The 16,336-nt window shown below is 43.0% G+C and overlaps 1 protein-coding gene across 2 annotated transcripts in view; it reads right to left on the reverse strand.

The window, feature by feature from the left end:
• SH3RF3 (SH3 domain containing ring finger 3) overlaps nt 1-16,336 on the reverse strand; it is a 210,885-nt gene that overhangs the window by 82,503 nt on the left and 112,046 nt on the right. For both annotated transcript variants that reach the window (XM_083501456.1, XM_083501455.1), the window contains exon 2: nt 873-1,145. In XM_083501456.1, coding sequence (XP_083357582.1) covers nt 873-1,145 — 273 coding nt within the window. The remainder of the gene's footprint in view (nt 1-872; nt 1,146-16,336) is intronic.

A 16,336-nucleotide genomic window follows, 5' to 3' on the forward strand; every position in this document is an offset into this window, starting at 1 on the left:
ATCATATAGCATTAGACTGCTGAGGTAAAGAGCTACGTGAACATGAATCCATTCATCTAGTTCCATACTATTCCTAACAGCAGCGACATTCTTCTAGAAAAAGAGGTGCCGGAACACACAATGAATGCCCCTTCGTTCTCTTAGAGAGGTGCCATAACCCACCTGAGAGGTGCCGGAACTGAGTTCTGGTGAGTTCTGGCTGAGAAAAAGCCCTGCCTAACACACCTCTAACTTGCTGTTCTTACATACAGTAACTAAGACGGTGTCAGTTGTTTCCATAACAATGTTTTCTAGGCTTTTCCCTATGGACAGTAAGGGCTAATGCAACAGCCACTCTTATTACCAATCCATTTTCAGTTTCATAAAGTAACCTATATTCAACAAAAGCTGAAGGGTAAGCTCTGAATTGAGAAGGAATTTCCTGTTTGCTGGTGAAGAACCTTTTCCCCCAGTGCACATCCTCTGTGGCCTGGATGCAGAAGTTGCTCTCTGAGGGGCTACGGACTGACAGCGCTGCCATATAGCAGGGAGTTCAGCTTGATGGGCCTTTACTCCCTCTTCTGGGATTCTAAGTTAATCCCATCCTGTCTTATGAACATACTTGAGTTTAAGCACCTTAACTCTCATGCATGAGAATCTGACAGGCCTAAAACCAGCTTGGCCATGTCACAGAATTTCAGAGGATCCACAAATAATAATAATATATGGGAAGTATTTCTCCTTCTTCACCGTAAACACTGAGATGTGCTGCTATAATAAATAAAACAAGCATGGCCAAAGGTTTTGACTCTTTTCCTGTGGTTTCTTTTGGAACAAACACAGTCTGAATCACAGAGATACTCATTAGGAGGGGAAGCAACATTTCACACTACCTTGGTGAAGCTCAAACAGTCCTTGTCTTGATCCTTGTCCTTGATTTCGAAGTCATAAAGTGCTTTGCCCTGAGGTGGAGCTGGTGGGAGGGGCTTGACACACTGGATATAGCTTGCTGGGAAAAAGCCATGGTTTCCATTCAGTTCCCCGTGATACCAATTCTCGTCTACTTTTCGTCGCAGTATAATAATGTCTCCTTTGTTAAACTTGAGGTCACCAGGTTCCTTGCCTTCATAAGCATAGAGAGCTTTTCCGTAGGGAAGTTGAGAGTTCTGCAGCAACAACAAAAGGAGGAGATGATGCAATGTGGTTAAATCAATTATAATACCAGCATATACTCTTTTACATTTTTATCATTATAACTTGATTTATACACCAAGCATATTTCAGCATTATTAGTTTCAAGTTTTGTTGTCCTTTGGCGGTCATATATGGCTGATCTGCTCACTGCCAGACCCAAAGCACATGGGGTTGTATTCAACTAACTCTCACCCAGAACCAGACTTATTGAAATGAATGAACCTAACTTAATCATGACCGCTAATTTCAATGGGTCTACTCTGAGTACAAGTTAGTTGACCCATGGGAAGAAAAAACTCTCACAAAAGAAGACTGACCTTTCCATCAGCAGTAGTTGCTTTTCTTGGCTGCTTAGTGTTACTAAAATATTTAAACACAATGCTATTTAGTTTACAATTCTATCTCCTAGTTTTGCAACTTTTGATCTCCAAGTACACGCTTTCCCTTTCTCTTCATAATATTGCTCAATAAATGATCAAATACTCATGTAAATGGCACACAAACGTTCCCAAATGTTGCTACTACCCTGACTCATCCTCATGTCACAGGTTAATATACACTTCTCATGTGAAATAACATATTGGCCGCCTTGCAGAATTCTGAGGGTGGGGAATCATCCTATAGAGACACAACATAGGTACCTGGACTTTGTTTAAACTAATCCTCATTGATTAAAAAGTCAACAGTTAACACTGTTTTGCTTTGGTCTGGATGATAACTTTTCAGCTTGCACCCCTTTTCAATCACAGAATTAGCCTAATAAAAAGTATCATCTTTAGCTCATTCATTTTTCTATGACTAACAGAGATACAGAATTGTTTTTAAAAACAATATGAAGGATTTCAGTTAGGACCACTACCTATATAGAAGAAGAGTTTGGATTTGATATCCCGCCTTTCACTCCCTTTAAGGAGTCTCAAAGCGGCTAACATTCTCCTTTCCCTTCCTCCCCCACAACAAACACTCTGTGAGGTGAGTGGGGCTGAGAGACTTCAAAGAAGTGTGACTGGCCCAAGGTCACCCAGCAGCTGCATGTGGAGGAGCGGAGACGCGAACCCGGTTCCCCAGATTACGAGACTACCGCTCTTAACCACTACACCACACTGGCTCTCAGCAAATTCACCATCTGGAAAATGACAACATGGATAACTTCAGTGATGACTAAAGAAATGCAGATACTTGTTTCAAATCCTTTTATTTTCCTCCCTAATCTGTCCCTGATTTGTTTCATCCACCAAGCATTCAAATAATGAAGACCAGATAAGCTGGCCTTGGTACTTTGGAATAGTTTATTGGTTTCAACATGAGCCTTGAAAGATTTTGATTCGATTTGTCCTGGTACAAATCATTTTTTTAAACTGCACATCACAGTAAACCATAAACCATGGCTTATAGCCCACCTTGCTCCCACTCCACGCTGGAAGGAAAGAAAATACAATAACTGTCTTAGAATTGCGTTCAAACCTGGGGCTGTGGATTACTTCATTTCAAACAAGCCATGAAGTGAAGCCAGAATTTGCTCTTGGTTTACCAATCATGTTTTTTTTGAGCAAACACTGGTTCCAATGTAACTCTAAGCCAGGGGTGGTGTTTATTTCCTCCATGAACTGGCGGGGAGGAAAAATGTGGGTAAGATTTCCTTGTGGAAAATGGTCTATGGTTTAGTATAATGTGCAAATGAGCGTCATAACCAGGGCTTGTATAAACTCAATTATTAAAGTCTGTTTCAGCACACAACAAAATTCTCTGTGTAGCGTATTCAATATTAATTTATCAATTATCCATAAAATGCATTAATCGCTTTTCTGCCTAGAAAGCGATTCAAGGCAATGTAAAATTCATTACAGATAAAATTAAAAACAACAACACTGAACGCTTGTAACGATAAAACAAGATGCAATAATGTTCACATGGATTGTCCCTAAGAGTCAGGGGAATACTCATTAAAAAGCAAGCAAAACCAAAACATAAAACACCCCCTTTTCACCCAAATCCAGCTCCACTTTTATGTTGTAGCCAGTCTCTTGATCTAATTCTTGCACTTCCTCAAAAATGGAACACATCAACAAAAGGGGAACTATCCATTGCAGGACTGATGTAATGGAATAGAAATGCCTGCCAGGATAGTGGAAAGAGGCAAACAATCTTTGCTCATAGCTGATGTCCATTTCACATGTTACATTTTAGGTGCACATCTTAAATGTATACCTAAGAATGTGTGTGTATGTATGTACGTGTAATGAACAGGTGTTTGCAATCAGGCAAGTACTCTTGTCTGCATCTCAAGTGTAAACTCCGGCAAACTCTGGTATATGATGTGGAATCACAGAGCCATAGAATTGTAGAGTTGGAAGGGACCCCAAGGGTCATCTAGTCCAACCCCCTGCAAAGCAGGAATCTCAGCTCAAGCATCCATGACAGGTGGCCATCCAACCTCTGCTTCAAAACCTCCTAGGAAGGAGAGTCCAATGTGTGAAAGGACCCTGAATAAAGGAAGCAGCAGAATTCCATTACTAAACTAGCATTATGGCAGCTTATGACACCATTGCCAATCTTATTTCCTGTAGCTGCCCTGATTTATTGTTTTTTTAAAAAAGTTTTCCAGAAAACGTAGCTTCACAGCACCTCCTCCACCCAAAAGGAGGGGGAAGAGGAGAGCACAAGGGGAATTGATTAGTCATATTGATTCCCCCATGCATTTCTTACATTAACAAGAAATAAAACAAGAATGCCCATCTACTATGGATTTAAGTCTGTCACAAAAATGGCAAGAGTTGGAGGGCAAGGGAGCATAGAAAAGTCACTACTCCATGTATGTCAATGTTTTCCTGCACAGCACTGGATTCTGCAGAAGGTTTCTTTACTGTTTCAATCAATCAGTGCTGACAAGAAAGCCTGAAGCATTAATAGAGAAAGAGAAAGAGAGAAGTATTTTAGCGAGGTCCTAATGATATGCTGGAAACTCAATCACTCTGCATTTATGTTTCAGCCAAATCAAACAGTAGCACTTAAGAAACTACCTGCTGGCAAATTGACAAACAACAATCACAAGGCAATTAAATGGTAACTAGAAGCCTGCAACCAGTGAATTGGGTGGTTAGTTTAAATCAATATATGAAATTTCACTCTCCACTATCTGCTGTCCTCTGCCTCTTTGGCAGCCTAGTCCACACTGGTCAGACCTCAAAAACTCTCTGGCTTATTCATCTTCTACTGTGCAACAGTGCCCAACTCCTCTTGCTCCTTGACCTGATGTCAGCGCTACTTTCTCCTTGGCTTCTCCTTCTCCCCCAACTCCATGTCTCCATTACCTAAAGTTACTTCTTCTGCCAGGGACGCGGGTGGTGCTGTGGGTTAAGCCACAGAGCCTAGGACTTGCTGATCGAAAGGTCGGCGGTTCGAATCCTCGTGACGGGGTGAGCTCCCATTGCTCGGTCCCAGCTCCTGCCCACCTAGCTGTTCGAAAGCACCTCAAAGTGTGAGTAGATAAATAGGGACCGCTCTCCAGCGGGAAGGTAAACGGCGTTTCCGTGTGCTGTGCTGGTGCTGGCTCGCCAGCTGCGGCTTAGTCACGCTGGCCACGTGACCCGGAAGCTGTCTTCGGACAAGCGCCGGCTCCCGGCCTCTTGAGCGAGATGAGCGCGCAACCCCAGAGTCGGTTACGACTGGACCTGTTGGTCAGGGGTACCTTTACCTTTACTTTACCCTACTTCTTCTGTCAGCCTCCCCCTTTGTCCCAATTCCTTTGGCCCTGTTGTTTTGGCCACCATCCTGAAGCGTTCCTGTTTCCATTTTCAATTCCGTATACAGCAACTTCTGCCTTTAAATGCTGGCCTGGTTCGCATGCCATGCTAAGCCAAACCATGGCTTAGCACAGCTGCAGAAGCTGGTATTATGGGCTTCAAACAAGGAGATTGCAGCTGCTTTGCTCTGCTGCACTAAGCGATGGGTTGGTTTGGCTAACTGTCTGGGCTTGGATGTACCAAACCAACCATGAACTATAACCATGGCTTGTTCTATGGTTTATTATGGCTTGTAGTTTGCCCAGGAGAGCCAAACCACAAGTCTGTGTTTGAATACTAAGACTTAGCAAAGCACAGCAGCAGAACACCCAAACAATCTTTGCTATGTGAATCCACATGCCCACACGTTTATACTAAGCCACAGTCTACTGCAAGGCAGGGGCACTGGCTCCTGGGGGCTGAGCCCTTTTGGTGGGGGCAAGGGCTGCAGTCTGCCCCCCCCCATATCCATAAAACGCAGAGGCTTCTGCTCCTCCTTCTCCTGCCGCAGAGGGGAAGGAGGATCAAAGCAGCTTCTTCCTGGGGCGGCACCAAGAGGGGGCAAAGCCATTGAGCCACCAGCCATTGAGCCACACAACCACTGCATTCAGCTCCGCCCCCAGCTCCTCCCAACATCCTGACACTGTGTGTGTGATGTCAGCCCCCCAATGGCCCTCACAAGCTCTGCTGCGAGATTGCGCATTGACTCCTTCTTGACTCTGTTCTAGGTCTCTTCAGCATTCATCTTTCTTTTCTTCCACTCAACCTTCCCTCTTCCTGTTAACAGTCCATTGCATATGCTGTATCCTTCCTTTAGTCAACCACCTTGTCTCTGGGCTCCATGCTTCTAAGCTTCTCTACATTCCGGTACCTCTTTCCAGTCCTCAACCTTCTTTTTTTAGGAACTGCATGAGCTTCCCTCCTTTCATAGAATCTCCACGGCAAACAACTTTCTTTCCTGAGTAGTTGGAATGATCATGAACCAATCAGAACCAGAGGCTTCACTTTACCAAAACATATAGATACTGCAGGATCTTTCCTTACAGAGCTTAGAGAACAAGAGAAAGGGAAAGCTGCCAATACAGTGCTACCTTGGTTCTCAAATTTAATCCGTTCCGGGAGTCTGTTCGACTCCCGAAACCATTCGAAAACGAAGGCACAGCTTCCGATTGGCTGCAGGAGCTTCCTGCACTCAAACGGAAGCTATGGAAGCTGTGGAAGCCACGTTAAATGTTCGGTTTCCAAAAAATGTTCGCAAACTTACTTCCGGGTTTGCGGTGTTCGAGAGCCGATTTGTTCGACAACTAAGCTGTTCGGGAACCAAGGTACCACTGTAATTCCACTATAGGAAGATTTTGTCCTATAATTGCCATACTTTAAAATGAATATTTCCTGAGTACTAGAATAAGGTTATTTTGTGAGTTAGCTTCAAAGGTGAAATAGTGAAAGGATGTCAAAAGTTATCTTAGCTCCAGCAAGCAATGAAGGTGATCTCTACCAAAAAAAAACCAAGATCTATTGAGCACATTTCTTAATATTTCAATGCAAGCGCTTACAAAAGGTGACCTTATTGCCTTAAAAAATCAACACCAGTCAGGAATTTGAAGCAAATATTTTAAGACACAGCTCAAACAATTAAGGCCGAGACACAAAGGACCATGCAAACAGTTATAGCCACCCAAGGGGATTCTGGGTGTGTGTGTTTGGACATTAGACAGCTCCCCACCCCACGTCACATGGCAAACCCCTTTGAAACTGAAGGGACTTTGGAAAGAAAAGAATCTATTCAAAGGGGATGCAGAGAGGTCATCAAACAAAATACTGAGCATGAACCATACTCTAGGGGCATACTTAACTTTTCTCTTTGAATTCTAGCCTTAGGAAATGTCAGCATTACAAATGTACTCAGGTTCAAAGTATCTCCCTAACCCAGAACACTGGGAATTGTGGTTTCGAAAGGAAAGGAAGGATTCTGAACAGAGTGTCCTCGCAGAACTAAGATTCCACGAGTTCTTTCCAGTAATAAAGAGGTTTAAGCCTGAGCTAGAGCATTTACAGACACATACCACTTTTTGCTTTGACAGCTTCTGTAAAGTCATCAAAAACTTACATTGGCTGGATTCTAGTTGCTAGAAAGTGCATTAGAATTTCTTTTTTAGAAAATCCAATATTAACAACCTTCGCACATGACTTGAATAGTACAAAAGCAGGGCAAACACTCTTTTTACTGCAGCTTTGCATTTAACAAGGAATCCTATGCAGCTTGGTGACAAAAAGATGGATCTTCCTGTCCACTTCCTGCCCATCTGTTTGGTGTCCATACTAGGTTGGAGGGAAGCCAATCTGTCAGATCCATCACTTCTCACTAATCTGTTTGGCAGAAGGTGCCTCTTCTCCTCTTTTTTTGCTAGGCTACGAAACGGTTAGTATTCTGGGTTTCCATTAGGGATGCCTCCTTCAGTATACCTGAAGGAGTGTCTTCAACCCCCATCGTTCTGCCCGGACACTGAGGTCCAGGGTCTTCTGGCAGTTCCCTCACTGCAAGATGTGTGGTTACAGGGAACCAGGCAGAGGGCCCTCTCGGTGGTGGCGCCCGCCCTGTGGAACGCCCTCCCATCAGATGTCTGACATCTGAAGGCAGGCCTGTTTAGGGAAGTTTTTTAAGGTTTGATGTTTTATTCTGTTTTTAATCTGTTGGGAGCTGCCCAGAGTTGCTTGGGAAACCCAGCCAGATGGGTAGGGTATAAATAATAAATTATTATTATTAGGAGGGTACTTCTCCTCCTCATGAGAAGAGAAGACTCCCTGGAAAAGACCCTGATGTTGGGAAAGGCGGAGGGCACAAGGAGAAGGGGACAACAGAGGACGAGATGGTTGGACAGTGTTCTCGAAGCTAACAGCATGAGTTTGACCAAACTGCAGGAGGCAGTGGAAGACAGGAGTGCCTGGCGTGCTCTGGTCCATGGGGTCACGAAGAGTTGGACATGACTAAATGACTAAGCAACAACTTCTCCCCCTCCATTGCTGGCACCAAAATGCCAGATACTAGCTTCTTAGCAGGCTAGGCCTTAAACAGGCTTATTTACAATATCGCTATTTTAAGTGTGCAGATCTGCACCATTCACAGCTCTGGAAAGGAACAAGAGGGAAGAAGAGTATTTCAAACTACTCTAGCAGAGCCAAACCACACTTCATGGGAAAGCCAAAAATTAATCTACAGTGCTCCTAAACATCTCCACTGTTACTTTCTTACACAATTATGTTCTGGTATGCAAGATTGCTGTGGACAGAACTTGTGTTTTTTGGGACACAGGCAGTTCTTTTGCTGTTACTTTCTATGACACCCTGGACAATAGCAGGCATTGTTTATAGTTGTGAAATGTGAGCTTTCTCACAAGTCCCTTCTTGCAAGCTATATCCAGGAGATCAGTCGACTATTTTCCCATACTGTCTGGTGGGACAGAGCCACCCTCCCTGCCACCAGCATCCAATGCAGACTGATCCTTAAGGGAACCTCAGCCAGCCCATCTTGCCATTGGTCAATTGGCAGGCAGGCTGCAATCCACTTCCCAGCCCTGTGTGGAGATGGTTCATGTAGGCCTGGAAAGACCTTTCACCTCCAGCACGTTTGTCAGATCCTGGGCTGGCGCTGTCCCGCAAAGGTGTCATTCTCTATGAGCTCAGAATCAAATGTTATTATCTTACAAGTTCCAGATCTTTTATTTTATGCATTTATTTTCACCCTGCTGTCCTCAAGGAAGACCAGGGCAGCATAGTTAAACACACTGTGCTTCTCCCTCCATTATTATCCTCACAACAACTACACTGCGAAGGAGGGAACAGGTTCTGCAGCTAACATACCACAGGTTCTGTGGCCAAGAATTAAGCTCCATTGAAACAACCACCAGCGGCCAGTTTAGAAAAATGTAGACGGGAGACAAAAAGTAAGGAAGGATGGAAGGAAAAAAGACACCCACATGAGGGCCATCCGGCATTGAAACAACAAATGGCCGGTACAAGACATTAATAACAATTAAAACCCATAATGCTAATTTTGCGGCTCATTACTCGGAGAGCATCGCACCGATTTCTCACTCTGTGCAAGACGTGTGGCAGAACTCAGAGGAGCTTCTCGGAGTGCTGATGGATGCTTCACGCAGGCAGCCAGGACAAGGATTCAGCATATGGTTTCTGTCATGCATAACAGCTTATGGGAAATCGCATCAGCTGCATCCAGAAGGGAGAGGAGCTTTCTCACTGAAATATATATATATTAAAATAATTCCAACAGGCGGAAGTCGGGGTGGGGTGGAAAGGGAAACAGCAGGGAAGAGAAACTTGATGAATTGGAGCATTCACGCCATGATATGTAGCCTTTCACGCCCGGAGCAATAATTTGAAGTGGTTCGACTGTAACTAAAAGGCACAATCATGTGATAACTGTTCAGTTACTTATGTGAAGAAGAAGAAACCACGCTAGGAATTCAAAAAGATGGAAGGAACTGATAAACGCCTCCACAGATAAAGCAGATCTAAATCGACAGATTAAGTTACACGCCCGCTTGTTCGGCAGAACAATGCGCAACTTTGTTCGGCAACTTGATGGAAAGGTCAAGAAATAATGCGGTGTAGTGATTTGGTATAGATGTTGGCACTCTTGTGCCAGAACCTGCTTTGGTTCAGCTCCGTTAAGAGAAACATGGGAAGCCTGTGGTTTGACCAGTAGGATTCTGGGGGTTTCAGTTAAAAAGGGATCTAAATAAATACTGGAAATGCTATGTCAAATCCTATGAACTGTCAGAGCACATTTACATAAGAGTCACTTTGGTGCTCTGGTGTCTACAATATAGAATATCTAACATGGGAAATGTTCAATGCCAAGTTTTCTTGATCCTTTTTACATCACTGTATAGCCCCCGCCCCCACCCAAACACACTCTGTACCCATTTACCTATCTGCCAACTGGAGTGACCACTTTCTAAACTTGCCAAACTTGCAGTGGCATACAGAAGTCGATTTCACAGTAACATTCTTACATCACAATTCCTTGCATGTCTACACAGAAGTAAGTCCCATTGAGTAAAATGAGGGGATTAGTGCAATGCACGTGTGTGTGTAGAATTGCAACCTTCGTTCTTAAAGCGCCACAGAACATTGTTGCTTGTGTAACACAATGCACATGTTCTTTCGCACAATTTTAATTTTGGTTCCTTTCAGCGGTATCAAAGCATCTTAAAACTTTGTGCAACTTAATATCCTTTCAACATACCTCTTGGTATTTATACATTCAAGGCTACTCCTCAGCCAATGTTGCATTTTTCAGGCTCAAATGTTCTCAAATGCATGTTATTTAAAAACACGTGCTTCCTTTCTCCTTCAGTTTTGACTACTTCTCTAACCATGAATTTACAAAGATCTCTCCCCATAGAAAACATGTAATACAAGACATCTGGTTAAACAGAGGAATGGGCACATAGGATAAATATAACTCACCCTGTCCCCCACCCCACCAAACTACTTTGTTGGAGTCCACAAGCTTTTATAAACTGAAAATGTCCATTACAGATACAGCAGAAGAAAAATAAAATTCCTAGGTGTGATGGCTAGAGAAACAACTTTGAGATACCCTAAAGAACTAGTGTCAAGAATTATAATTCATACAGCTCAAAAAATACGAAAGGCATATGACACTTCCACTTATGGCTGAATTCTCACATGCCCTTAATGGATGAAAAAATCACCATGTTCTAGACCAGAGTTTCCCAAACTTGGGTCTCCAGCTGTTTCTGGACTGCAATTACCATCATCCCTGACCACTGGTCCTGCTAGCTAGGGATGATGGGAGTTGTAGTCCAGAAACAGGTGGATACCCAAACTTGAGAAACACTGCTCTAGACTGACTCAAGGCAGAGAATTGCTGTCTTCCATCTTCAACTGCCCATCTTCCATCTGTTTAATATGTGATATAAATGCTGTGAACATTTGGAGTCAAATGAGCTTTTTGGTTTTTCAGAAACGGTTGAGTATTATCTTCGGAACAACTGCATATTTGCGCAGTGATATAAGCTGGAGCTTGGCTCTGTGTTCCCCACTGGGAGATAGCTGACACTCTTAACCCAGTGCTATTATTGTTTTTTTACGCTAACAGTTCCAAGAAAAGAATGGGATGGATAAAGACTGCTATCAAAGCAGTTAACTTGTTTATTAAACTGGGGAACTGTGCTGCAACGATTCTAGTATTAGTTCAGAGGAAAATGGTGGCAGAATTGATGAGGACCATCTTTATCCATACGACCTGTAATGCACAAAGATGCAAAAATCGGGGTGGTGTGGTGTTTCCAACAACCTGGCCCAAAACAAATAGCTGGTTTGCTGCACTTGTCTTCATGGACCACATGTTGTGTAGGGCTGCATCATCTTGCTAAAAACAGAGCTGCTTTTTATTTTATTTTAATGTTCTCTGAAACACCCTATAGTGAAGAGGAGCAGCTTTCCCGCACGTTTGGATGAAACAGCTCCAGCTTGATTAGGTGGATTCTGAATGTTTACCAAGGGAGAAGTGATTGCAGAAGGCATCAAATCCGCTCAAAGCTGCTTCATGTTTGGCTGATATTGCAGATATGTGAAAGTACTACAGGTCCACCCCGCCATATGTGTGCAAACAGATATTCTGCAGTACCAACACAAGCACCCTTAGGGCTCCATAAAACTGCAACAAACAACAGAATTAAACTCTGTTATGGAGGTGCTCAAGTAGCAAAATGTTTAGAGTTGCTGTGTGTTTTGCTCTCAAAGTGGAGTATTAATTCCTTCAACACACATAAAATCTCTCATTAATAATTCCTCAAATGGCAGTATTCCACCCAGATCTACAAATGTTGCACTTTTGGGGGTTCATTTCAATTTCATCTGGCGAGCATTAGCAGCACAGCTAAATAAAATGAAAACTCCCCCCTCCCCCGATTTGTTTTTGACAGTGTTTTCCCTCCCTAGACTATTTCATGGCAATATTATAGACCCAGGATTTTATGCATCATATTATGCTGCAGGGCAAAACAAAACAGAATATCTTGGGAAGCTCTTTTTTAATTCCAAAAATGGCCCTAAGTTTTCGCTTTGTTATCAAAACTACTTATGTAACAGCAAAATGTTTTGCACGTTGTTATGGAATCTGAGTAAGAACTGGATTTCCTCCCTTTAGCACCAGTCTTTTGCTTTTGTACATGTGCTATGAATGTGCATAGCACCTTTATTTCTACTACTTCCTGAATCATCCCCTAGTATGTTTTCAGAAAGCGGAGGTGATGACGGTTGGATCACTGACAGAGCATTATGTGCTACACGCTATTAAGAATGGCATTGTTTAACTATGTGCTTCTCTTTGTCCTGCATAATCAAGGGTCAGAGATTGTTTAAGCTAGTCCTCTTTAGAAAGGGGAATGGATGTGTAATTTAGGTATATATAACTGTAATTTTCAGGGTCGGAGCTTTATGTAAAGGTTATTGGATGGTCAATTAACGTTCAAGGCCAAAAGTGAACTGATTGTTCTGCTCATCTGATAATGTTCAATTGACAATTGTCAAGAAAGTTTGTGTAAAGAGATGCTAAACATGATATATTCATGCTTGAAGAGCGATAAAAGGTAAAGACTTGAACAAATAAATATATCTAGAACTTACTGATTGTGACTCCTTGCTTGTGTCCAAACTCTTATTAAATTGTTTTTTAAAATAAAAACAACATGCAATTGAAGAAGAGGAGGAGGAAGAGGAGGAGTAGTTTGAATTTGATATTTCGCTTTATCACTACCCTAAGGAGTCTCAAAGCAGCTAACATTTTCCTTTCCTTTCCCTTCCTCCCCATAAGAAATACTCTGTGAGGTGAGTGGGGCTGAGAGACTTCAGAGAAGTGTGACTAGCCCAAGGTCACCCAGCAGCTGCATGTGGAGGAGCGGGGAAGCGAACCCGGTTCACCAGATTATGAGTCTACCGCTCTTAACCACTACACCACACTGGCTCTCCCACATGAGTCTCCCTTGGGAGGTTGTGGACTCTCCTTCCTTGGAGGTTTTTAAGTAGAGGTTGGATGGCCATCTGTCATGGATGCATTGGACCAGATGACCCTTGGGTCTCTTCCAGTTCTAAGATCTATCAGCATAGAAAAAGCTCTGCTGAATCAGCCCAGTGGTCCTTCTCCTTTACATCTAGTTTTCTGTGTCAAGGGAATTTTACTATTCAGTCACATGAGTGTCATCTACAGCCTGAATTTATCAGTCTAGATACAAGTTTACCACCTCAGTAAGTAGTACACTGCAGACACTGTGCCATTTGAACAAGTTTCTGTTATATATCAAGTGCAAAGGCTATACTAATATAATGGCCCCCACCATAATCCAAAGGCATCCCAGGTATTATAAAAACCAAGTATTGTGAGTCCTGATTCCATATAACCATTTCCATACCTCTTCTTCAGCCAGGTGGGCAGCACTCAACAGTGCGGTTGCCAAGGAAAAATGTCTACTCTGACCAGTGGCGTAGCGTGGGGGGTGAGGGGGGCCCACCGCACCGGGCGCAACATCTGGGGGTTAGGGTTAGGGGGCGCAAATCCACGGGTTAGGGGACGCAAATTACTTGCCTTGCCCCGGGTGCTGACAACCCATGCTACGCCACTGACTCTGACATCATATTTACTGCCATGATGTCACAGGATATATTGCCCCACTAGTGCTCTATTCACCATGCCCCATCTAAACTCAAAACTGCCAGAGTAGAAGCAGAAAAAGGATCAGGGTTCTTTGCACTTCCCCACAATCACCTGTCATTCAGCATTATAAAATAATAGACTGTAGGGCAAAATACGAAGCGTTAGAGAGTTCAGTCAGTCAGGCTGATAAGCCAAGTGTTCGAATTCTGTAATTTGGCACACTGTGGGATTCTTGTGATTTTATTGGAGTGTTTTATCTTGTGCTTTGAAATAAATTATTATGGTTCCCAGGAGGTGACTTTTTTATTACCTTCACAGCTCATGATCATGAAACAAATCCAGCTTCGCACTCATATGAACCATTGTCTTCTTGCCCAGAAATTCATGAGGCACCTTCCTAAAGTACCCTCTGGGCATTCTATAAAGCAGTATTAATGGTTTCCTTGAGATCAGATTAGCAAAAAAGAGCACTAGCTAAAGCTGCCAGAATGTCTGATAGCCTCACTGAAGAGCCTGGTTTCTAGTGTAGAGCCAAATTTTTTATTTACTCCGGGGTTTTGTTACAAAGCTCCACTAAGGGTATAAATTCCTGTGCCACTGAGTTAATATTTACAACTGGGTTGAACATAGCAGTCAAAGGAATAGTCTACTCAAATTCAGAATGGGGAAGGGGGGGAGCAACACCTCTCTTTTTACAGGACTAACCATTAATGTCTTCTAATGCAATTCTGGCTCGCCAGTAAAAGGATTCTTGGCTCGGTCAACGAGACAATACTTTATTCACTCACATCACAGAAAATGTAATGGTGTGGAACACAAGGATTCCTTCGCTTGATTGGAGAAAGTCCTATCAAGCCTAGCAGTCTGTTTACAGTGGGGGCAGGCCAGATGTCTAGAAGCTCACCACCAGGGCAAGGAGTTGGTAATCTCCTCCTGCTGTTGTCCATTCCCAGTGAAGAAAGCAGGAGGAGAAAAATGTGCCTTACTTCAGCACAAAGGGGACAGTTTATATCTCACCCAAGGCCTTTCTGTGCCTGAGAGCCGCCTGTCCCACGATGTGACTTTGTTTATTTCCTTACTAACCATCCTGCCATGGCTTCTCTTCCTGCCACAAGGAATGCACCCAACTTCAGGTAGAAATCTGTAGCCTGGACCTCTTGACCAAGCTGGTCCTTCACTAACCCTGCTCTCTTGCTGGTCTCCACTCTCCACCAACCAGCTGGTTAGCCTTATCTTCCCACTCCCTCCTTCCATCAAATGGTACCCACCTACAGTTTCGGAGCTGAAGATTTTCCATTTAGTAACTATGATGAGTAGATGTTGACAGATCAGCATGCTTATTGTACAAAGTGGGACTTGATTCTGATTAAACCTGATTTGAGTTAAAAGATGCTCCTTGTTTTAAAGGTGCAGCTAAAACATTTCTTGCATTATTTGTCAAAATTTAGAAAGAAAAGGGCATTAGAAATTCAGCACATCATCTATATTTCTTAGCTGGCACAAATGCTCTTTTTTATTATTAAAATGTTTCTAGTCATAACAATTCAAATGTTAAATATATAAGGGCCAAGTCCAATGGACTTTAATGATGTTTAAATTACAGGATCAACAATATTTCCTTACAAGCAGCATATCACTTTTATGTTCTGGATGTGTCTGGATTGGGCCCCTCACCCTCCCTGAAGTGGCATTTCCAGCGCTTAGGAGTTTTTATCCTTTCACCCGGATCCATTGCATGTAGCGACTCATTAAACGCAATTCATTGGCACACACTCTTCATAAAGACGATTAAGAGCCTCTTGAAAGTCTAAATCCTGCTGACAGTACAGATTGGCACATTCTCATACACCCACGGTAGTCTGCCTGCTGCCAGAGGGTCTTTAATCAGCTCAGCCTTTGATAAGTGTTGAGTAGGTCGAGGAGACAGCTTGCTACAACATTGACCTGTGCCTTCAACAAGCTCTGAATACTGAAAAAGTCAAGCACTCTCACATTTGAAATTGTCTTCTTCTTTAAAAGATGAGAGCTCTTTACAGATAAAGGCTCCCATTAACATCTATTCTGCTTTCTTGTTACTTCAGTGAGAATAAACCCCACCATCATTATATTTTCTGATCGTATAAAGCAACAGTACTTAAGAGTACCGGCTGGGGGAAAAGCACCAGGGAGATGCACAAGCTCAGAATGCAAACGAGCCTTTCATGTCACTCGGCAGCATCACTTTACGATAGATAAAAGTTGATTATCTATAGTTTGTGGCTCAAAGCTACACCTTAAACTCATCTGTTTAATTCCAGCTAACATATTCCAAGGGCCTTTGCTGCAAATTACAGTGTGATCACTCCACCTATCTGCAAGAGCAATAATATAAACACCTCATATGCTATTAACCAATTCTTTATCATGAGATGGTGTCTGCTACCTCACTGTGAACAGTTTTAACAATTTTAAGGAAAAACTGAAGGTGATTTCTGTCTCAGAAGGATATGTTGTTGTTGTTTAGTTGTTTAGTTGTGTCCGACTCTTCGTGACCCCATGGACCAGAGCATGCCAGGCACTCCTGTCTTCTACTGCCTCCCGCAGTTTGGTCAAACTCATGCTGGTAGCTTTGATAACACTGTCCAACCATCTTGTCCTCTGTTGTCCCCTTCTCCTTGTGCCCTCCATCTTTCCTAAC

Source organism: Podarcis liolepis (genome assembly GCF_965112155.1).
Source record: "Podarcis liolepis genome assembly, chromosome: 4".
Taxonomy (NCBI): Eukaryota; Metazoa; Chordata; class Lepidosauria; order Squamata; family Lacertidae; genus Podarcis; species Podarcis liolepis.